This window comes from Lissotriton vulgaris, chromosome 2_1 (genome assembly GCF_964263255.1).
Source record: "Lissotriton vulgaris chromosome 2_1, aLisVul1.2, whole genome shotgun sequence".
In the NCBI taxonomy this organism is placed as follows: Eukaryota; Metazoa; Chordata; class Amphibia; order Caudata; family Salamandridae; genus Lissotriton; species Lissotriton vulgaris.
In genome coordinates, this window is record NC_141687.1 from 472505015 (window position 1) to 472528919 (window position 23905).

General features: G+C 42.1%; 1 protein-coding gene across 1 annotated transcript in view; it reads right to left on the reverse strand.

Moving 5' to 3' along the window:
- STAT4 (signal transducer and activator of transcription 4) overlaps positions 1-23905 on the reverse strand; it is an 836765-nt gene that overhangs the window by 722859 nt on the left and 90001 nt on the right. Inside the window, exon 3 of the mRNA XM_086955386.1 lies at positions 8273-8417. Coding sequence (XP_086811512.1) covers positions 8273-8417 — 145 coding nt within the window. The remainder of the gene's footprint in view (positions 1-8272; positions 8418-23905) is intronic.

Below are 23905 nucleotides of genomic sequence, written 5' to 3' on the forward strand. Positions count from 1 at the left end.
AAGGCCATATGACTGATAAGAGGAAGTGCACCATTTAAGAGAGCTATAGAGGAAAACGATTACAAAGGGGCAAGAGGAAGATATGAGAAATGTTTCTTGGCTATAATACCTTGCCAGTACCCTGCGTATTTTGTACTCTGGAGGAAACAATTGAGAATGGTGCAGCGTTCTGGATTGTTTTGAAGGTTTGATTATAATGAAAATGGCCAGCAAGGGGTTTTGTTGTTTTCTTATTTCTCAGCGCTGTTAGGACCTGTTTTAAACAATCAAAGTACCTAAACCTGAGATTAATCAGTGGCTGTCCTATGTTATTAAATTTTAGAAAGAGTTCCACAAAGTCAGAACAAAAAATGTTACCACACTAACATCATATATACAATAAATGATCAATAAAATACGAAAAACCAGGATTTTGTGTTGTCTGAAAGTTATTATTTGATTTCAAGGCAGAAAAATATATTTATATACAAAAAAGATGAGCATTCATGTAGAATAGGGTACATACATGGATATTATTTAGATATTCAAGGTATTAGTTATTTCCCCTTTGACATATCCAAATATTGAGTCCAGACTGCTTAAGCACAATAGTTCATTGGTTTCAACTTAAAATCAGAAGAAAATCAAAGGATGACATAAAACAAAAAGTGCAGAGTTGGACTAAACAAGTCGACGTTTCGGTCTTTTTTGAAGTTTTCATAAGACCATCATCAGGACAAAACTAGTTGTATATACAATTGATGACCCTTTTTACTTAGTTAGAAAGCACGTCAATTTAAATTCAAGACGGCAGCCTCAACCGGATTCGTTTGACGTTCTTTGGCGCGAGATTGAAAAAACATACAAGTGATTTGAAATTGATTGAATTTGGACGTTCCGTCAGAAATTGTAGACTGCACTCCTGTATTTAACACGAGTGAAATCTGGGCACAATTGATTTATTTCTTTGCCCCACACCTACGCTACAATTGAAGGTGCTGCTGCCGTCTTGAATTTAAATTGACGTGCTTTCTAACTAAGTAAAAAGGGTCATCAATTGTATATACAACTAGTTTTGTCCTGATGATGGTCTTATGAAAACTTCAAAAAAGACCGAAACGTCGGCTTGTTTAGTCCAACTCTGCACTTTTTGTTTTATGTTATCCTTTGATTTTCTTCTGATTTTAAGTTGAAATCAATGAACTATTGTGCTTAAGCAGTCTGGACTCAATATTTGGATATGTCAAAGGGGAAATAACTAATACCTTGAATATCTAAATAATATCCATGTATGTACCCTATTCTACATGAATGCTCATCTTTTTTGTATATAAATATATTTTTCTGCCTTGAAATCAAATAATAACTTTCAGACAACACAAAATCCTGGTTTTTCGTATTTTATTGATCATTTATTGTATATATGATGTTAGTGTGGTAACATTTTTTGTTCTGACTTTGTGGAACTCTTTCTAAAATTTAATAACATAGGACAGCCACTGATTAATCTCAGGTTTAGGTACTTTGATTGTTTAAAACAGGTCCTAACAGCACTGAGAAATAAGAAAACAACAAAACCCCTTGCTGGCCATTTTCATTATAACAAGTTTTGCCCGAGCCCGCAAGGGTATATTGGGTCGCTCACCTTCATATCCAGTTGAAGGTTTGATAGCATGAAATGTACATTATGTTAAGAAACAGGTGGAAGCGTGTTTTGGATTTCTATTTCATGTACCTTGAAAACTAATATTAAAAGGTAATTAAAAAGGGGCTCGAGCAAGCGCGTGTTTCAAGATGGCCAACGCACTGTGAGCTCCTTCGTTTTTCTGCCCGTTTTTTGATAGAAACGACGATTCCCTGTCCAAAAATCGGCGCAAATGTGGTCGCTGTGGTAGTTATGCTGCCACTTACCTGTTGAGTAGGTTTTGAGCATTTTTTCCTTGACGGAGGTGCACTTTTTAACTTCACGGTTCCTGCTCCTTGCTTTCCACAGAGGTACTGCCTGGATTGTCTGTCAGGGGGCGAAGCATGCTTCAGGAAAGGGCCTGGCTTGGGCCTAGCCACACCCACAGTCCTGTTCAGCTGCTGCACCAGTCCTTTCTTTGTGGAGTGCTTCATATCCTTTTTCTTATTTACTCTGGCATTAATTATTTACTCATTTTACTTTAAAATTAGTTAATTTTCTCCTCAAAAAATGGAAAATAAAAATCCTACCAATAATAAAAGGAGACAGCAGGTTTCACCTCCTCCATTCAAATAAAAAATGGTAGAGTCCTCTGAACCTTCATTGTCTTTGATTTTAGAAGAAATTCAAGCACTTCGTTCTAATACTGAGACTATTGCGACAGAAGTGAGAAATGTGCGAAAAGAAATGACCAGTTTATCTATGAAAATCTCTGATAATTCCATCAAGATACAAGATAATAAAGCCAAAATAGATGCTTTTACCCCACTGATGTCAAAAATATCTGCTATGTGCACACTTCTTTTGGATATGGAAAATGGTAATAGACAATACAATCTTCGCATCTTTAATTTGCCAGAAGAAGTTGAGGTATCTAATTGTCGACAATATTTTGAAACTTTGATTCCTGGTCTTTTAAATATCAAATTTCCCAATAAATTTGAGGTGGAAAAGGCTCACAGAATCCCTTCCCATCGCAACCCTCAGCATACAAAACCACGGCAAATGATATTTAAAGTTTTTCATCATCATCATCTGGTTTTGATCAGGAAAGCTGCAAGAGAAATTCCCTCATTGATGGTCAATGGCAATAACATTTTTATTCATGAAGACTTTCATAAAGAAACTGTTGCAATACGTAAGGAATTTTCTAACCTCCGCCCGCACTGTGAAGTCTTGGTTTTCAAATAAGGCCTTTTTGATCCATCTATAATGCGCATATGGAAAGACAATTTTTCAAAATCCTTTCACCAACCAGAGGATCTCCGACATTTTCTTGATCTCCAATTGCAACAATAAATGGACACCCATGACCCTACTTCTTGAAGTGGATTTTTGCTGACAGCTTTATACGTCATTTCTTCAATTTTTGGGCTCCAGCGGTTTTGGCCATGCTTGTAGAGCATGTGTGCATTTCACAGTTTAAATTTATGTTTGTTGTTTTGTTTGTTGTTTGTATTTTCTTCTCTGTTTTACCCTCTCTTATACCTTTTATATTCTCTAGAGCTACTCACACCTTCTTATATGTTCTTTCGCTGGTTATCCTCTTCTTATCCTTTTCTTCTTTCTTCTTCCATTATAGCTAACATTAAAGTAATTTCATTAAATGTTAAATGTTTACGCCATCCAGTTAAGCATACTAAGATTTTGGATTATTTAGGCAGTTCCATAACTGATTTTTGTTTTTTACAGGAAACTCATGTTGATGATAAAAATATAAAGTGGGTTGACAGTATTGTTTCTTCTCCTGCTAATGGCAAGAAAAATGGTGTAGCGATATTAATTGCAAAGAAATCTCATTGACAAATATTGAGTAAATTTACTGATACAGAGGGAAGATACTTGTTAAAGTTAAAGTTCATGACTCTATTGTTTTCTTACTAAATGTTTATGGGCCCACTGCGGATGACCCTACTTTTTGTTCCAATCTTGCAACAGAGGTGCTAAAAATTGGGAATGTTCCTTTGATTGTGGCTGGTGACTTTAATGTTATCTCTGATCCTTTACTAGATAGATTGTCTCAGACGAAATTTTATCCCTCTAAGGTCTATTTTGCTTTTAAAACATTTCTTCAAACTACTAAGTTAGTTGATATATGGCGTCTTTAATTCCCTACGGAAAAAATGTTTACTTTCTTTTCTAACCCACATAATTCTCACTCTAGAATTGATTACATTTTAGTAACAAGACAACTTATTAATTGTATAAAAACCTATATGATTGGAAATATTGATGTTTTGGATCATGCTATAATCTCTTGTATTTTAAATTTAAACTCATCATTTCCTAAACAATCTAGATAGAGAATGCATTCTGGTATAGCTCCCAACGAACATAACAAACCAAAACTTTTTTTCTGCCTTTAATGATTACTTTCAATTGAATCCTGATGGTTCGACTTCTTTGGTTAATCGATGGGATGCTTTTAAAACTTATATTAGAGGAGCTACTATTTCTATTATGGCCCATGATAAAAAACCTTCAATGCAAATATTAAACGCTTGGAAAAACAAATAGTGAAATATGAACGGCTCTTTATTACTTCTAATAATCCGCAATACAGGGATAAGTTACAAAAATTACGGTATGATTTTAATTATATTGTTAGTAAAAGAGCTGGTATCCAACTTTCTAAATCTATACCTAAATTTAGTTTCAATGCAAATAAATCTGGAAGACTTTTAGCAAATTACCTTCGTATTAAAAAAAGACAAAACCCAAATCACTTCCATTCATAGCCTCAATGGTAAAATTGCCCTATCGCATAAAGATATTGTTAATTAATTTTTGGACTTTTACTCTTAATTATATAGTAAACCTGAATTTAATGATGACTCTTAGGTAGACTCCTTCTTATCTTCATGTGATTTACCTAAAATTTCTCAATCAGATAAACTTGGATTGGACTTACCCATTAGTAAGGACGAAATTTTATCTGCCATAAAATCTCTTAAGCAAAATAAATCTCCGGGTCCTGATGGTTTACCCGCAGAGTTTTATAAAGAATTCCAATCTCAACTTTCACCTTTTTTACTTCAACTCTTTCCATCATTTGCTTCATCAGGAAGTACGTCTGGTTCTTTTACGGAAGCTTTAAATATTGTTCTTCCTAAACCAGACAAGGACCCTACTCTTGTTTCTAATTATCGTCCTATTTCTTTAATAAATCAAGATTGTAAATTATATGCTAAAATATTGGCCACACGTTTATCCCCTATATTAGACTCTATTATTCATCCTGATCAATCCGGGTTTATGAAGAATAGATACTCAGCTAATAATACAAGAACTCTCCTATATGTTATTGAACAAGGTCACACATTAATTAGCCCTTTAGGAGTCATGGCTTTGGATGCTGAAAAAGCCTTTGACAAACTTCATTGGCAATTTTTATCTCATACTTTAACATCTTTTAATTTTGGTGATACTTTTATCGTATGATTTCAGCTTTATATTTTGCTCCTAATGCTCGTCTTTTTATCAATGGCCAGATTTTCCCCTCAGTTTTCCCTTTCCAGAGGTACACGTCAAGGATGTCCTCTTTCTCCACTATTGTTTTTATTAGGTATTGAACCCTTTTTTGCCTCTATCAGAAAATGTGATACTATTTAAGGAATTAAAGTTAAATATGTTATTATTAAAACACTAGCATATGCTGATGATGTGCTTTTATTTATCAGAGATCCATTGTCCTCTTTCCCTTCCTTAATAGAAATAATTACAAAATATTCTTTAGTATTGGGGTATAAATTGAATACTAATAAAACAGAATTTTTACTTTTAAATGTGTTTTTTGTGCTCCTGATATGTTTCCCATGCATGAAATTATTTGGCAAAATAATCAGTTAAAATATCTGGGTATTTTATTCTCTTCTTCTATAAAATCAACATTAACTTTAAACAGTGATTTTATTTTAAATTATATCAAAGATAAAACGTCTAAATGGTCTCCCCTGCATCTTTCATGGTGGGGTAGACTGGAATCTATTAAAATGAATATCGCTCCTAAGATATTTTACACTCTCGCCATGGTCCCTATTCAGTTTCCATAAAAATTTTATAAAGATATTGATAAACTCCTTTCCAAATTTCTTTGGAATAACAAACCACAACGTATTAGTTATAAAAAATGTAAAATGTCTAAATGTAATGCTGGTTTTGGTATTCCTGATTTTCTTCTTTATCATAAAGCGTTTATTCTAAACCAAAGTGCTATTTGGTTTAATCATTCCTGTATAATCCTCCTACCTCGTTCCATATTGAAAAATCCATTGTGAATCCTTTTTCACTTCCCACACTGTTAACAATGTCTAACAAATCATAATTTTTCATAAATCTCTTATCCTCAAATCCACCAAAATGATTTTCAATGAAATTGGTTCCATTTTTCAAAATCCCATGTGCAATACTGATGAATTATCACTGTGGTATAGCAATGTTATTAAACTAAATAGGAAAGTTAGTTTCTGGTCTTCATGGATTAAAGATGGTATTTTTTATCTTAAAAGATGTTTATTCTAATAATAATTTTATTTAATTTAAAATGTTACAAACAAAGGGGATCATTAGGATTGCGGATTTTCCGCATCCTTTGGGCCGGCGGAAGCCACCGCCGGCCCGGAGGATGAGGAAAATCCGCTGCGGACCCACCAAAGACCCACCGCCACATTAGGATGGCTGGTGGGTCCTGGTTTCAGTCTGCTGCTTTTCCACCGCGGTTGGCTTACAACCGCAGCGGAAAAGCTCTAATATGGTGGCGGTGTCTCTTAGACACCGCCAGCCATATTAGGATAGGTTTAAAAAAATGCTTTTCCGTGGCGTGTTTCCTGCCGTGGAAAAGCATGTGGAACTTCACTGCGGGGGCCCGGTGCGGGCCCCCTGGGTGAAGGAGGGGTGCACATGGGGGGTACCTATGGTACCCCCATGTATTTCTATGCAGAAATCGTCAGGCACCGCATGGTGCCAGCCGCTTTCTGCATACAAATGCAATGTATGCATTTTTACCATTGCGGCGGGTGCAGCTTGAAGCCGCACCCACCACAATGGTAAAAATAGAGGATGTGACCGCCAGGGTGGTGGTCACATCCTACTTTCACAGGAGAGAACTCCGCAGGCCATGCGGAGGTTCCCTCCTACTCAGGGGTCGTGGACAGACACAAGTCCGTCCGCTATCCTAATGGGCCCCAAAGTTTGGTTTAGCTGATTCTGACCGTATGAAATATGAATATTTAAGTAATTTGATTTTGGATTCATTTTCCCAAGCTATTCCATCTAATATGCTGATTTATCTATCTATATTCAAACTATATCATCTAATGCGCATGGTGTTTCCATTTTATATAAAAAATTGTCCATCAATCTAGGAAGTAACATAAATATGATTGCAACATTCTGGAACAATGAATTATCGCTTTCATTATCTACTGATACGTAGGAAAATATATGGATTTCTAATATATCTGGATGGTTACCTGTTTCACTTTTGTAAACTATGACTCCATCACGTTTATTTCAGGCTAAACTTCTTCAATCTGATACATGTTGGCATTGTAATTTACACCCTGGATAACTACAACATATGCTATCATAATTCTGGACGGAAGTATGGGTTATTATTAAAAAGATTCTTAATATTCAAGAAGACGTATCATATACAATGTTAATATGCAAATCTGTAACCTTGTTGCAAGATTTAAGTGAACTTGAATGTAAACTTTTTAACTTCTTAATTTCTGCTGCGTTAAAATCAATCACCTTTTGTTGGAAAGATGTTTCAAAGTTATCAGTTCATGCTTGGTGGTCTTGGGTTATTTTTACAAAAAGAGGTGCACAGTTATCCTTGTCTGGGGTTTGTCAGAATTCTATTTCTTATCATCTATTTTGGACTCCTATTGATATCTATTTATAAATTAACAGTATATTTATTGCTTTTCCCCTTTATTGTTCTATCACTATATAAATTGATATTGTATAGTAGCTCTATTTATCAACTATTATGTATTTGATATTTTATATTTCCCTTTCCTACCTTCCCCCTTTTTAAGTTTTCTATGCTCAAGTTTATCTTCATTATTTATAATGAATTAGCAAATGTTGTATCTTTAGTATTTTACTAGATCTTTTGAAATGTTATTCTTTTTTGTATGTCTTGCTAATTGTTTATTATGAAAAACTTTCAATAAAATATTTTGAACACAAGAAAAAAGGTAATTAAAAAGCAGGCAGCACAAACTGGAGGAACCAAACAGGACAGAGAGTGAAGAGATACAATTACTTTGTGTGCATTTGTGCATGCCTCTATTTTCAGGTGTCAGCACATTTAAGGTAAACGTATTACCCTTGCCAATGTGTGCTAAAGAACGGGGTGAAATAATATTTCTGATGGTGCTAATTCACAAGGGTGGACAATCAGTTTATTGCAAATCTTAACAATGAGTTTATTTAAATTTTTTGTCGAATTAAATACAAATAATTGTAAAAATGTTTACAGAATCATGTGGGATTGGCAATTACTTAATACATATTTTAAGAAAATATTTTATATGTTGATATTACATCAGAAGCAAAAATGAGTGATTGTGTCCTGTGAATCAGTAAATGTAATCTTACCTTAAGAAGGAGCCGAATTCTATTCAGCCTGTGCCTCAAGACCAAATTATTTTCTTGGGTTACTCGGCCCACTTGTCCGTCCACTTCAAGTAGTAAATTCTGTAGCAAAATTGCTGCTTTTGATTCACTATTAGAAGCTGCATCCCTTTTGAAAGTCAAAGTATGGCTGGTTGGTTACATTGAATTGGAAACTTCTTTTAAAATATGTTAATTCAATCTTCAATAGGTGCAATACAATATGAAATTAAGCAAAATACCTGAGCTAACCTCTTTTAAAAATTAACAATCCATACCATACCAGGCACATGCTGACCAACACCACTTACATAATTCTTTTTATAAAACTTTTAGTTGTACAGAGGCATATAAAATATTGATATATCTACGAATGTTGTATATCCCATAGGTTCAAATAACAAAGCTTTTCCTTTAAGTTTTGTGTTGTTCTGTCCCTTACTTACTTAATTACTCTGGAATTTTTTAGCTGACAGAAAAAATGTTTGGTGAAGCAGATTCCAAATCCCCCATCAGCAGTACTGAAGGACCAATAAGAATAAAGAGGTTAATAAAGGCTCTTCTTTTGGTGACAGTTTTACTATTGTGGATCATATGATGGAGGGAGATGCTGCGTGTGCTCAGGTTACAGTCATCAACAATGCTTTGGGACGACTCCTAAAACAGATACGATGGGTCCTGCCAAAAGGCCTAAAAGGAATCACCTTCAAAGTCCCCTACACTGTTAACTTTGAAAGACTTACTGGAGGCAAAAAAAAAACTATATATTTTTATTGTTGATACAAGTAACATTTAACAGAGACTGGAAGAAAAGTGGTCTAATCTACATGCCAGACTGTATGAGGCAGAGCAAACACAAGGAGACTGTATGAGGCAGGGCATAGAATAATCGACTGAAGACAATGCAGAAACATTTGAAGATATGGCTATACAAAAGAATTCACTGAAATCAGGGCTGGACTGAGAACCAAAACAAGCCCTGGCAAAGTGTCCGGCCGCCCCCCTGGTGGTGCAACCGAGCTCTTTGGCGGGGCCGGTTTTCAGCTGATTTTCGGCCGATTTTGTTACAGGGCCGCTTTTGCAGCTATGCTGCAAAACGGCCGTGTAACATAAACGGCCCCCTGGGCCCAAAACCGGCACCTACCCTTGCGGCGCACCGGGGGATTGCCCGGTGCCCGCAGCGGTCAGTCCGGGCCTGACTGAAATAACTCATTGACTTCAAGATTTAGGGAATATGAACAGAAGTAACAATTTGTGCATATACGATATCCCGAAAAGCCCTTAGGGTTTTGATATATTATATTTTCTCACGTCCCAAAATGTTAGGGACCTCAAGCTCATTATGAATCAACATCCAAAGACCTCATAGAATTGAGTTTAGTATGATCAAGTTTAATGTCAAGCCTAGAGATGTAACATATTTTTTACAGCTCACTGATTTTATGACAATACTATTGGCAGTTAAAGAGAAAAAACAGATACAAAGTAGAAGCCATAAAGTATTCTTCTCCCTAGATGTTTCAAAGGTAACTGCATGCAGAGAGAAGGAGTGCCTAGATCTTCACCCCTATCGAAAAGACATGAATGCTACAAATGGCTTATTAGGGAGAGAAGGTAATTAAAATATGGATCGTTTTATGGATAGAATTTGTTTTCTTTATAGATATGTTCTTAACTTTGGTCAAACACCTTTAAAACATTTTTATTGCAAAACGCTCTATTGTTTGCTTGGAGAATATTTTAATCTTGATTGCAGGGTGTTTGTTTTTCTCCACAGCATACAACACATAAAACAGAATTCATCATATTCTTTTGAGTATGGATCAGGTTATGACATTAGTACATGGATGAATATTTATATCGGATCATGATCTGGCTATATTTGTGTAAGATATTTTACCAACTATGGGCTGCGATTTTAACATTTGTTTATGAAAAGGGTGTTGATCGAGTCAATTGGTATTTCATGCAGAGGTTACTACAGTGGTGTAGTTTTGGTCCCAGTATACTTGCTTATATATCATTATTATATTTATCCCCTCTAACATCTGTTTATGGAGTGATAGCTCCATTCTTTCTATTAGAAAAGAGAACATTTTCAAGGCTGCCTTTTATCTCCTTTGGTATTTATACTTTCTTTGTAGCCCTGTCTTGAAAATCTATAGGACAAAAACAATTCTGACTATGGATATTATTCTAAAACTAACCAGATTAAAGTCACAGCTGTTATTTTATTATATATTTCTAAATCACTAACATCCCTATCAGCCTTCTTACTGGAGTAATCTAAATGTTTTGAAGCTCAAGGTTATAAGTTGAATGTCAACTAATTGGAGGGGTAACTTCTCAACAAATTTTGTTTCTAACAAACTTTCAAAAGCAGGACTAAGTTGGAATGGAAATAAAAGTAAATGTTAGGATATTTGGTTCACCAGGTTAATTAAGTTGAGTTAAGATCTTGATGTAATGGTCTAGTGGAGAGATGTACTCCTTTATGTATTACTTTGGGGGGGTTCGCTCAGACACAATAAAGATGATGTATCTTCCCATTTTAACTTTTTTTCTGGTTATTTTACTGATCAAGATTGCGCTTCTTTTTCAAAATGGATGGTATATTGTCTAGGATTGTTTTGAAAAATAACAAGACCAGGATTTCCTTAAATGTTTTAAAGAAAGACTACACTTAATGGGGGTTTGTTAGAAATGGGGTTTCTGGTTGGCTGGGATATACACCTAAGCCAGGCAGAGCCCACCACTCTAGTCATGGTAAGGGAGTTACATACATAAGATAACCCCTGCTTACCCCCTTGGCAGCTTGGCAAAGCAGTCAGGCTTATCCCAGAGGCAATGTGTAAAGCGTTTGTGCAACACATACACACACACAACAGTGACACACTAGGCACACCACACAAAGAGACTCCACATAAGTTTAAATAAAAATACCCTTTGCATTGTACATAAAACACATTAAACCATAATCGCATAAATCACTTTGCCAACTAGGCAAAAGTCATGATGTCGCATAGATCATAAAATCACTTTGCCAACCAGGCAATTTCCATAACATGAAAAGTTAGACGAACCAGCACTTACCTGCTCCGGGACTACAATTTCCGGCAGCCTACGCGGCGGCGCGCTTTTTGACAACGCGAGGGCGCCAGGAGGCGCACATAAGCGGTGCAGAAACCGGCGGAGCGGGGGAGACGAACCAGCACTTACCTGACAGACGCCGCCACCGCCAGGAGTCATTTCAAGGCAGCCAGGAACCTTGAAGCACGCCGCCACCGCCAAGAGTCAACCAACAGCTGACTACACGCGCCGCCGCTCCGGGACTACAATTCCCGGCAGCCTACGCGGCGGCGCGCTTTCTGACAACGCGAGGGCGCCAGGAGGCACACATAAGCGGCGCAGAAACCGGCGGAGCGGGGGAGACGAACCAGCACTTACCTGACAGACGCAGCCACCGCCAGGAGTCCTTTCAAGGCAGCCAGGAACCTTGAAGCACGTCGCCACCGCCAAGAGTCAACCAACAGCTGACTACACGCGCCGCCGCTCCGGGACTACAATTCCTGGCAGCTTACGCGGCGGCGCGCTTTCTGACAACGCGAGGGCGCCAGGAGGCACACATAAGCGGCGCAGAAACCGGCGGAGCGGGGGAGACGAACCAGCACTTACCTGACAGACGCCGCCACCGCCAGGAGTCCTTTCAAGGCAGCCAGGAACCTTGAAGCACGCCGCCACCGCCAAGAGTCAACCAACAGCTGACTACACGGGCCGCCGCTCCGGGACTACAATTCCCGGCAGCCTACGCGGCGGCGCGCTTTCTGACAACGCGAGGGCGCCAGGAGGCACACATAAGCGGCGCAGAAACCTGCTTCGCGGGAAGCCCGGAGCGAAGCCCGGGCAAAGGGCGGGCCCTCTACGGCCCTCATCGGCAGGAAGAGGCAGGAGCAGGGCCAAGAACGCTGCCCAAAAATACTCAAGTAAGTGATACACTCCCTTCATCCCTGTAAGTGTCTGGGATATCATATTGATTTAAAACCCCACGGACCTGCATTGCTCCAACCTTGTAAAATGTCTAAAGCGAAAACATCCTCAGCTCCACTTAATACAATAGACAATTACATGGTACAGAAAGTTGCCAAAATTACCCAGGACAGGAGATCATCTCTGGGTCTTAGCTATTCGCCAGACTTGCTTATTGACAATACGCCTCTACCTACCCCAGCTCTTGATATCAGCAATGAGGTGTTTCAGACTCCAGACACCAACCCATTGACCCAATTACTAGTAGCAATCAATGAACCAGCTCCCGAAAGTACAACTGACATTGACATTATTACTCTAGACGAAGAAACCCCCACACCGGTCCCAGCTCCTAGAGTAACAAAGGGAGGGGGAAAGAATATACCAAAAAGGGGTGGTCTTCGATCAGGTAAAAAGCGCCCTGACACTTCCCCTCAGGGGAATACTGGAGATGATACTAGGAGTAATGGGGAGGAAAGGTTCACCTGGACGAAGACCAATTTAAGAAGCTGCTGAATGCCATAGATAATAAAATTAAAACTATTACCAAATCACTCCTAAGCAAAATTGACCAGCTCACAGAAGAGGTTACTAGACTGGGGGTGCTTTTGCAAAAAACAACAGAAGAAAGATCAAATACTGCTTTGTTAAATCCAGTTACAGCTGACCCAAAAACCACTAAAACTGCACCTGGGTCAGATTTTTCTGCAAATACTTCCCAGAATACCATGAGGAGGCCTGTCCAAGGGGGGGAGGGATCGGGAGTCCCAAACCCAGTTACCATTGATGAGGATTCTGCGGGGCCCAGCTCCAGAAGTACAAAAGATCTCAACAATATAGAGAAGGGGCCTGTTGAATTAATAGTGGAAGCTTCCCCACTAATATTGGTCCTAGCAAATGTTCCTCAACTAGAATCAGGGCAAGTAGAGAACACCCCTTCTTTGATAAATAAATCACTCCACTGGCTATCGAAGAACATGGCTTTTAAACCAGGAGGCAGGGATCAGTTGGCACAGGAAGTAGTAAAAGCTAGAAGGGTTGAATGGATCGGGGGTGGCATCAAAAAATTCAAGGGGGATTGTGTGGTGCTACATTTCTCAGATCCAGAAGTTTTACCAAACATTCTAGCTAATATATATCCCCCTCAGCGTAGATCCACCGAAATAGAGCCACTAACATTGGATTTCTTTTACATAAAAAAAGGGAAACATTCTAAATCCAACATTGCTGAAAACGAAATGGAACCCTGTAATAAGAAAAGCCAAAATACCTGAAAATAAAAATAATTGGGGCATCTCGATCGAAAACAGGTTCTCTGCCCTCTCAGGGGTAAGCCAATGTGATTGACTGGAAAAATCGAGGAGCTTAGGGAAAACTAAGATTGTAAAGGTTAAACATGGAAATATTAGTACTCTTACGACATTAGGAACAGATTGTTGTGAGGGCAAGACACCTGACCCCAGAGATCACGCCTTTAATGCAGTAGAGAACAACTTACCAGCCGTTCATACTAGTATTAACGTTGTTGAAGTTATTTCTCCACCTCGTGCGCTTCCCTCTAACCAGACTATTCCCTTAAATAAGAGGAATATGGAAAGGGAAGGTAGCATTAAGTTCATTTCATGGAATATTGCGGGTATCCAACATAAAATAGAGACTCCAGACTGGTGCGAGTTCATTGACCGTTATGATATTGTGTTGCTACAGGAAACATGGTCAGTGTCACCAGTTTTTCGCCAGGGCTTTCTAAATTTTTACGTACCTGCGAAAAAGAATACCAAGGGACGCCCTTCTGGGGGTCTAGTCATATGGATATGCCAATCTCTGCAATGTACCATCAAGCAGAGCCATATCACTAATAGCGACCTACTTTCTATTGCGCTCACCTGGGTTGACGGTCACAAGTTGGCAATATATAATATCTATGCAAGGGGAACCCAAGGGGGCACATTCTCTGATATAATAGGTGCTCTAGATAATGACTTAGAGATGCTACCTACGCAGTACACTATCTTGGTGGGTGGAGACCTAAACACAACATTTGAACCTTTAGGCTGTGAGGATAGCGATCTGACACGAGAGGAAGATACCAAATGGGGAATTCCCCAGTTACACCTTCCATTGGTAAAAAAGTGGACAGAAGTAGCAATACAGGTCAAAAGTTTATGCCTATCCAGAGGACTGAGGGCAGCCAACGACCGCACTCCTTCTGACCTACAGGGCAGGCATACCTTTGATAACCTAAGATAAAGTAGTAGGATAGATTACATTTTGGTAGATGTTAGGGGATGGAGTAAAGTGGTCGATATGCAGGTCATTCCAAGGTTGAAGAGCGACCACAACCCCTTGTCTTTGCTCTTCAACATGGAACAAAGAGCAACTTCAGAAAACCCGGCTAGGAACCTCACGACCCTAGATGTTGTTCCATCTAACAATCTCCGTCACATTAAATGGATAACTTTGGTAGACAACCCAGAGGATAAGCAGGCCCTTGAGGGGTTAGTTATTGATGAAGTAACCAGACTACAGGCTTTAATGAATGATACAAATTTTAAACTACGAATTGAAGAGTCACAGCCAAAGTTTTTTGCTAACATACAGAAGCTATTCTTTAAAACAATTAAGAAGAGGAAGGGTACTGGACCACCCATAAAGAGGGGATGGTACGACCAATCCTGCAGAATAGCGAGACAAAATCTCAGTATAGCACTGAGATCTAAAATAGGAGTTTTAAATGCTAGGGAGGAATATAGAAAAACCCAGATTAAGGCAAAAAAACGGTGGGATGAGAACCTTTGGCTAGACCTGAAGAAAGCATGTGTTGATAAACACCAGAAAGAGTTTTGGGCCATATTAAAGTGGGGCTCAGGGGGAATAGCTGATTGCCCAAAAAATCATGTAGCAAATGAATCCTGGGTGGACTTTTTCAAACCCCAATATGCAGACAATTCAGGTTCGCAAACTGTTTCTCCTCCAGAAAGGGTATTTTTAACCAACGAACTATTTTCATTGAAAGATGTACATGAGGCAATGGATGGAGTGACCAGAGGTAGGGCGCCAGGAATCGATGGAATACCGGCAGATGTTTTTTTATCGGACAGGGACAGCTGGTGTAAATACTTTGTATGGCTTGGAAATGCCATTGCACAAGGGGCAAAGATACCAGCAACATGGAAAGGAGCAGAAATAATACCAGTCTACATAAAAGGGGATAAGGCTCTACCAAGTAACTATAGGCCCATCAGCCTCATCGATTGCGCCCAAAAACTGATGGGCAGGATGGTACAAAACAAGATACAAGCCTGGATAGTTGATAAGGACATCCTCTCCCCGTACCAAGCTGGTTTCCGCCCTCTAACTAGCTCTGTCGATCAGGTATTTCACTTTTTAACTATATACTGGAAAAATTTAACCCTGCTAAACGGTCCTCTGTTTGCTGTTTTCGTTGACCTGAAGTCAGCCTTTGATTTAGTTCCCCGCCAAAAACTTTGGGTTGTCTTAAGGGAACTCGGAATAAGCCCTGAACTACTAACTTTGCTTGTAAGGTTGCATGAGAACAATTATGCCCGGATTAGGTGGGGAGCCCAGGGAGATGTCACGGAATCCTTCCCTGTTGAGAGAGGCGTGAGACAGGGCTGCGTCCTGGCCCCCACCTTATTCTCTCTCTACATCAATGGCATAGTTGACTTCTTGAAGCAACTCCCGACGGATGCTCCACTATTAGACGGGAAGCGAGTTCCAGTACTAATGTTCGCAGATGACACTTTGCTGGTCTCGCGGACCCCCAGCGGTTTACAAAAGACAATAAACGCTTTTGGTGACTTCTGTCGGATTCGGGGCTTGGAAATAAATACATCAAAGACTAAATTTATGAATCTGAATCCCACTAAGAAATTCAAGGGGAAAATGGTTTACAACGGGGCTTTTTTGGAAGAAGTGGATGCTTTTACCTACCTAGGCATCTCTCTAAATGCTAACATGAACTGGAGATCACATATGGATTCTGTAGTGCTAAAATTTAACCAGCTGGCAGGGGCAATAGCCCAAAAGCACAAATCTTCATTTACAAAACCAATTCAGCCCATAATGGAGATCTATGGTATGAAAGTGCTGGGTGCGTGTCTTTATGGATCAGAATTATGGGGTTTCACCAATTTGAACACTTTAGTAGTTGCAGAAAATAAATTTCTTCGGCGCATAATTGGTGTCCCACAGAGTACCCCGTCGACCCCACTTCATTACGATCTTGGGAGGAAAAAGATCGAGGACATGGTCAGACTGCGTCCCCTCCTATATTGGAGGCGCATAAAAACTACTTCTGAGTTGAGTCATTACGCAGCTGCCCTTTTGGATGTTGATAACTCTGACACTTTCCATAAAGTACTTTGGCTTAAAGAAGTGAGCTACTACTTCAAAAACTGCACCTTGAACACTTGTGGTCTGCAGTACACCCAGATGATTTTCCTTCAAAGACTACATTGAAAAAATTGTACTGGGATATAATAAACAACACTGCATTGACTTCCAATCAACCATCTGTCCTGACATCCCAGTTTTTGGAAGTTAAAACGATCCCAAAATTTGAACAGTACTGGGATTTGATCTCAAAGCCTCTAGATAGGAAACTGTATTTTCAGTTTAGAATTGTCTCTTTACCTCTAAATGCTTTCACGGTCAAATGGTCTCCTGATAATGTAAACACTTGTTTTTATTGTAAAAAACACATGTAGAGGATATCCCACATTTTCTATTTGCATGCCCCTTATATGCTGCCCCAAGGAATAGATGGTTGAAGCCAGCATGCAGAAATTTGGGTACAAGGAAATATTTAGAGGCCTTAAGGATTTTAAAATCAAATAGTGCCCCTAACCTTGCAATTGCTGTAGCTAAATATATGGGGTGGGTATGGATAATACGCACGCGCACTTTAAAACTCTTATGAATTATCTGATTATCAAATATTTCATTTTTTAAACTTTGTGCTGTGTCCCTATTTTTAAAATGTGCATTTTATTGTGTTATTCGTCAACAAAGTATAAACTGTATGGAATTTAATATGTTTTTTATTCTAGATTAGTATTTATTCTGTTTAGCTTAGGGGTATATGCTTTTATGACAATGTTGTCGAATAAAGTATTCAAACTTGAAAAAAACTTGATAACATGAAAAGTTAGTGCAGTCCAGTAAATTATTATAGGTTGCACATGTTACAAAAACACCATCACTGAGCACATATCCTGCATTTCTTGAAATATTCCTCGTAGTAGGCATTAAAAATGTTATACATACATATCAGGGGAATAAATGCTGCACGTAGGTCAGGAAGAGAAACCACATGGGTTGCCACACATCATGGTACATAAACATAAAATATAGTGCCCTCAGTGATTACTCATAAGTAGTACAGGTCACAACTCACTTGGCCCCTAGGCAATAGACCAAACATTACAAGAACGGTTTGTATATGCACGTCAACTTATAAGGTCACAACCTGTCATCATAATGAATAGAGCACGTCTGTGCTTTTAATACACATTGCCTAAACTGTGGGGAGGGTGGAAGACCACACTTAGCCTCCCGCATGTGTACATTTTGGGGAGGTGCAGCTGCTAAAGATCGCTCAGTGCAGCTACTGCCGGCCAAGGGGGGGATTGATAATCCCCATTGAAAGCGGGGAAGACATCACCCGGTCCTCCCCCGAGATCTAGAGATCCGGGCAGCTGCCCGCATTCAGGCAGTGCACGTCACATAGCCACCACTCCCATGAGAAATGGGGATAGTGAGGGAAAAGTAACACCAGTGCTGGGCAATGCTGCTCCAGTAAGTTATTGGGCCACCTGCTTCTTTTACACAGCAATTGCGGCCACTACGCAAGAGCCCCAACCGAACTCAACAGAGAGGAAGGGGGACAGATGAGCTTGCATGCCCCTCTGCAGCTGCTGAAAATCTCGCCAAATCCGCAATAAGGCCCCCAGCGGAACTCACACCTGCCACACAGGGAACTTCTCACCGGGTCTAGGGGGCGGGAGGCACGCAGCACCAGTCAGCTGGACTTTGGCCCGCTGGGCCTGGGTAGTTAGTGCGTGAGGGCTGGGCTCCTTCCCAGTCACATGGGAGCACCTTGCACCTCAACATACCAAGCACTCCTCTTGGAATTTCCAGGTTGCTGGGGCAACGGCCGGTTGTAGCAGATTCTAGGTGTTACTGGAGGCCTCGCTGCAGTGTGGGTTGCCAGGCAATGCCTGGGGACTTGTGGTGCCAGGACAGCTGGCGGGCGGCTGCGCTCCATTCACTGAGGCCCCTCCCAGGGTCTGCTCTGGGGTGGTGTGATCATTGCCACAGTACCGGGCGCTTACATGGGGTGGAGGCATCCTTTTTACAAGTATTTTGTCATTTTAAAAGCACCTGCTGCTATGTTATTGGTTTCCAGCAATTTTTAGGCTTCAATTAAAATGTCAAGATAACTCTGGTGATTAATCGTCTCCCTAGAAAGATAACAGAGGTTTGTCTAGTGGAAGTTTTGACTCGTACTAAGATAGTGCAGTGGGTTAAAATGCCTGCTACGAAGACCGTGTACTATGCAGATAACAAACTGCATACAATGAAAATAGGTCAATCGGTTGCTACTAGAAATGGGGGTCTCTAGTTGGCAAGGGTTTGCACGTTTGTCCAAGTAGGGACACTTCCTTCTAGTAAGGATAAAGGAGTTACACTCCTAAAATAAACCCTGCTCACCTCCTAGCTAGCTTTGCTCGAGCAGTCAGGCTTATCTTAGCGGCAGAGTGTAAAGCATTTGCACATAACCAACAGTAATTCAGTGAAAACACTACAAAAGGACACCACACCAGATCAGAAAAATATCCAATATGTTTATACATCCACAACAGGACCAAAAACGATAGCAATACACCATACAGTTCTCAGAAGTCTTCAGTATCAAAATAGACTTGAAATACAGCTTCTTGAAGTTGATAGCTTCATCTGGGGGCATCGTGAACAACAAATCCAAACAGTTCTGGCTGACCATGGCATCGCGGGCCAGCTACGGTGTCGGGAAGATTCGCAAAACAGTACCTTTAGAATTGTAAGTTGTTGGCAACCTCCTGATGAGCCCCGAAGTGCCGGCGTCCACCGGCATAGTTTCCAGACTTCGATGCAGGAGTCTTCGGGCCTTTGAAGTAACACGAGTTGCAGATCGAACATTTTGTGGTTGAAGTTTCGAGCGCTGCCGTCCGCGGGCGTCGAGGCTGCGGTGTGAAGTGCAGCAGTGCGGAGTGCGGTGCCCTCGGGTCACGGTGCAGGCAGCGGCTCAGTGATGGTAGTCCAGGGCTCTGGTGCGAGGTGATGCAGTGCTGGCTGGTCACGGTGCAAGCAGGGGCGGCGTTTTTGCTGAAGCGATGTCGTCGGCTGACGAACTGGAGTCAATAGCCCTGGCTTCGGTAGGCTAAGGCTGCGGTGTGAGATGAGGATGGTGCATCGTGTAACTTACGAGCGGTGTCCTTGAACCATGGTGCAAGCAGCTGCATCAATGTCGGCGCTGAGAGGCATCGTCCGGGATACCAATGCAGAAACGTGAAGTGAGGCGGTGCAAAGTGCGGTGTCCACAGGTCATGGTGCAAGCAGCGGCTCAGTGGCGTCATCGAGTGGCGTCGTCGGTGAGACCAGGGTTGTGGTGCGTCATGCAGCGGTGTCCTCAGCGGTGCCTTCAGGACACAGAGGCGCCAGCAGCGTCGGAGACTGTATCAACTTGCTTTTTCTTCTGTTGTAGCACAAAGCATACAGTCCCCAGTACTGGTAACGGGAAAAATCCTTCACAATGTGGGTATTGCATCGCAATGCCTTTACATCATGGGCATTACAACGCAAGTCGTTACAAGCAAAGTACACAGCAAAGTGGTAGTCCCTCCTCACAGCTTCTCTAACACTTCTTCTTGGCAGTCCTCTTGGTTCCAAAAGAGTTGTAAAGTTATGGGGTCTGGGCCCCAATATTTATACTCCAAATTCCTTTGTCCTTTTAGGCAGAGAGTGTCTGTGCTTAGTCCAAACCAGCTTGGTCCTCTCTGACCCCACTTCCCAGCAGGAGGCAGAGACAGCATTGTCTGCAGCAGACCAGGCCCATTCAATTGCAAGGAAATCTCCTCCCACTACTCTAAATGCAGCCCAGGTCTATTCAGCCCAGCCCTGACTCATCCAGACTCACTGGAGCCACTGCACCTCCCCAGCCCCTGTCACTCCAAAGCCAGACAGTCAATACACATCCTAGCAGAGGCACACAGGATGACTGTGGAAGAAAATACCTAAAAGTGGTATTTTCAAACACAGAATGTAAAAATCACCTCTACTAAAAGATGCATCTTCAGATTCTGAGTTCAGGCATACTAAACTTTATATACCTATCTAGTCCCAATGGGAAGTTATATTTTAAAGATTTTATACATTAACTCCCATGCTTTCCTATGGGCCAGATAGCCTTTCAATAGTGAAAAACGAAATTGGTAGTAGTTCACTATCAGGACATGCCACACACATCAGGGCATGTCTTTCTTTCACATATACCGCACCCTGGCCACAACTTAGGCCTACCTTAGGAGTGAGTCGCATGTAAGAAATGGGAAGATTAGGCCTGGCAAGTAGGTGCACTTGGCAAGTCGACATGGCAGTACTAGACTGCACATAGACACTGCAGTGGCAGGTCTGAATTACCTTTGAAGGGCTGCTTCTGTGGGCGGCACAACCATAGTTGCAAGCCCACTAGCAGCATTTGATTTACAGACCCTGGGCACACACATTGCACTGTACTATAGACTGACTAGTACATTGAATAACCAATCATTGAATCACCAATCCATAACACAATTTACAAAGACAGCATATGCACTTTAGCACTGATCAGCAGTGGTAAAGTACCCAGAGTCCTAAAACCAAGAAAGACAAGTCAGGAAAAAAACAGGAGGAATAAGAAAAAGTTTGGGGATAACCCTGCAAAAAGGGCCATCTCCAACACAAACACCTTCCAGCATAAAGCCAAGGTAGATCAATCCTTACCTCAATGGGCTTCCCTGCTTAGGGCGATAGAACAGGGAACCTGGCCCGCAACAGCAGGAGTTTATTCCCGTTCTATGCCTTCCTGAACCTAGTTGGATCTCTCTATCCATACTTTCAGGGCCCACTAAGCTGACCCATGGGATACCCTTCTCCTCACCTGTGGTCCCAATCTTTGCAGCGTCTAAACTTACTTTGCTCACAGATGTGTCTCAACAGGCAGACAGTACCCATATGGCCAACACAGTGGTGTGGCCCAGTTCCCTCCCGGGGTGTGACTCCTGCCCCCTCCCAGGAGCAACTCCGTCCACCATGACAGTCAGCCACAGTAGCCACTGACAGTTGTTAGTGATGAGAGTCATGCCTTATACCCCTCAGGGCTCTCTGACCTCTGTGGTGTCAGAGAGTGGGGGGTGGTAGCCTCAGGTGCCTGATACCCTTTGTCCACTCTCCCTCCTGCCAGATCAGGTATGGCATCCTGAAACTGGCCCACCAGCCTAAGGTCTGTACCCTGTGGCTAGACAGGAGACTGGGGTAGGCTCTCCCATCCCCTCTCCTCTTTCCTGGTGCTCTGCATAACTCCACCGGGAGCAGTCCCCCTCGATTCCAGAATTGTCAGGGCACCTGTGGACGGTGTTCTGCAGAATTCTCCTACCTGTTATGGGATGCTCTCCTGCAACTGGTCCACCAGCCCAGGGTATGTACCCTGAGAATAGGCATGGGACTGGGGTGGTCTCTCCCACATCCAGTCCTCCTCCCTGGGGCTTTGTCCCTTCCCATCTGGGTCAGTCCTCCTCAATTCCAGAATTGCCAGGTCACATGTGGCAGATGGTCTGCACAATTCTCCCACCAGTTCAGGGGTGCTATCCTGCAACAGGTCCACCAGCCCAAGGTCTGTACCCGGAGGCTGGACACAGGACTGGGGTGGTCTCTCCCTCACCTGGTCCTCCTCCCTGGGGCTCTGTACCCTCCCACCAGAAGTAGCACCCCCAGAAGACAAACCGGTAGGGGCACTGTTAGCAGTTTCCCCTTCCTCCAGGTCAGGGGGGACACCCTGAACTTGGTCCTCCAGCCCAGGGTCTGTACCCTTAGACTGGACCTGTGCCTGGCAACCCAGGACTTGCAGGGGGGTACACCAACCCTCCCCCCCCAGGGAAACACACTCCCCATGAGCTGTGCGAGAGTCTGCCTGGCACCTGATAGAGCATGAAGACCCCCCACGGCCAGAAGTGGCTCTACAAGGGTCAGTCCTGGGGTGCTCTGACCTCAGAGCTGGCAACCCCTGACCCAATGGTCTGTCCACTGAGGACTGCGTCCCCCTTACCCCTCTCTCGACTCATGTACCCTCCCTACTGGTGCGGTGCTGCCAGACACAAGCACATGTGGGATGCTGATGACAGAGGCTCCCCCAAGTTCCCCAGATACTAGGTATTTCCCTCAATGGATGGCCTTCCAGTACAGCCTAGGCTCCCCACCTGGTGTAACCACCCAAGCTCTGGGACCGGGTTTCGGGCATCTTGGGCCACAGCCCATTCCCACTTGTCCTCCGCGGGGGCAAGACGTGAGTGCCTACACCCTTCCCACGACACCAGGACCTATCTGGGCTAGCAAAAACCATTACCACAACCCTCGGTTGGGACATACCTGGGCCATTTTCTTCAGGATCACCCTCAAATGCTTCTCCAGACCCTCTGGAATCCACCAAAATGTCTGTCTCCAGTGCAAGCTCCCTGGGATCAGAACTCACACTCCACTGGGTGTTGGCATAGCTCTGAATCACAGGGACTTAAAATATGCTCTCCAACAATTAAATCACACAGCCCCGCACTGGTGTTAACCAAACTACCCTTCACCCAACCTTCTAGTGCATCAGAAAAGTACTCCACATCATTCTCGCAAGATTGGTGAGACAGTGTCTGACTGTTGCTGTCCCTCAACCCATACTCTTCTGTCTGGTCTCCATACACACTTACCAGGGATTTTATCATGGGGAACCCCTCTCCCTGTACTTCTCATCTAGAGTCAGTAGAGTGTCACTCCCACCACCAGAAATATGATCCCCGGTGCCAGTTCCCCACTAAACCTAAGGTAAACTGCACACCACTGGAGTAACCTCACAATCCTGATAACACTTTTGCTGCCACCATCTGAGTTGGACTCCACCTCCAGCCCAGCCAAGCTCACTTACTGAGCTATGCACTGTATCTTTTCAACTAAGGCTTGCACTATCTCCTCACACTCCTGGGCTAGCTGCCTCAGCCTCCAGTCACAAGCACAAACCCTCTCCTCACAAGCCAATCTTTCCCCTAATGTTTCCTCCTCAGGGCCACTGACCTCTTGGTATTCTGGCTGGGGATCCTCCCCCCTCAGATACGTCCACAGAGTCACCTGATAGCGTTGCCTCCCATCGTAGAACCTCATAGCTATGAAGGGCTACCTCAAGATCTTGCCTTGTGGATCTCATCTTCACAGGTAGCCCCCTCTCTTTGCAAACCACTTTTAGGTCCCTCATCTTGTAGATGTGCAGGTGCCAAAAGTTGATTTCCATTT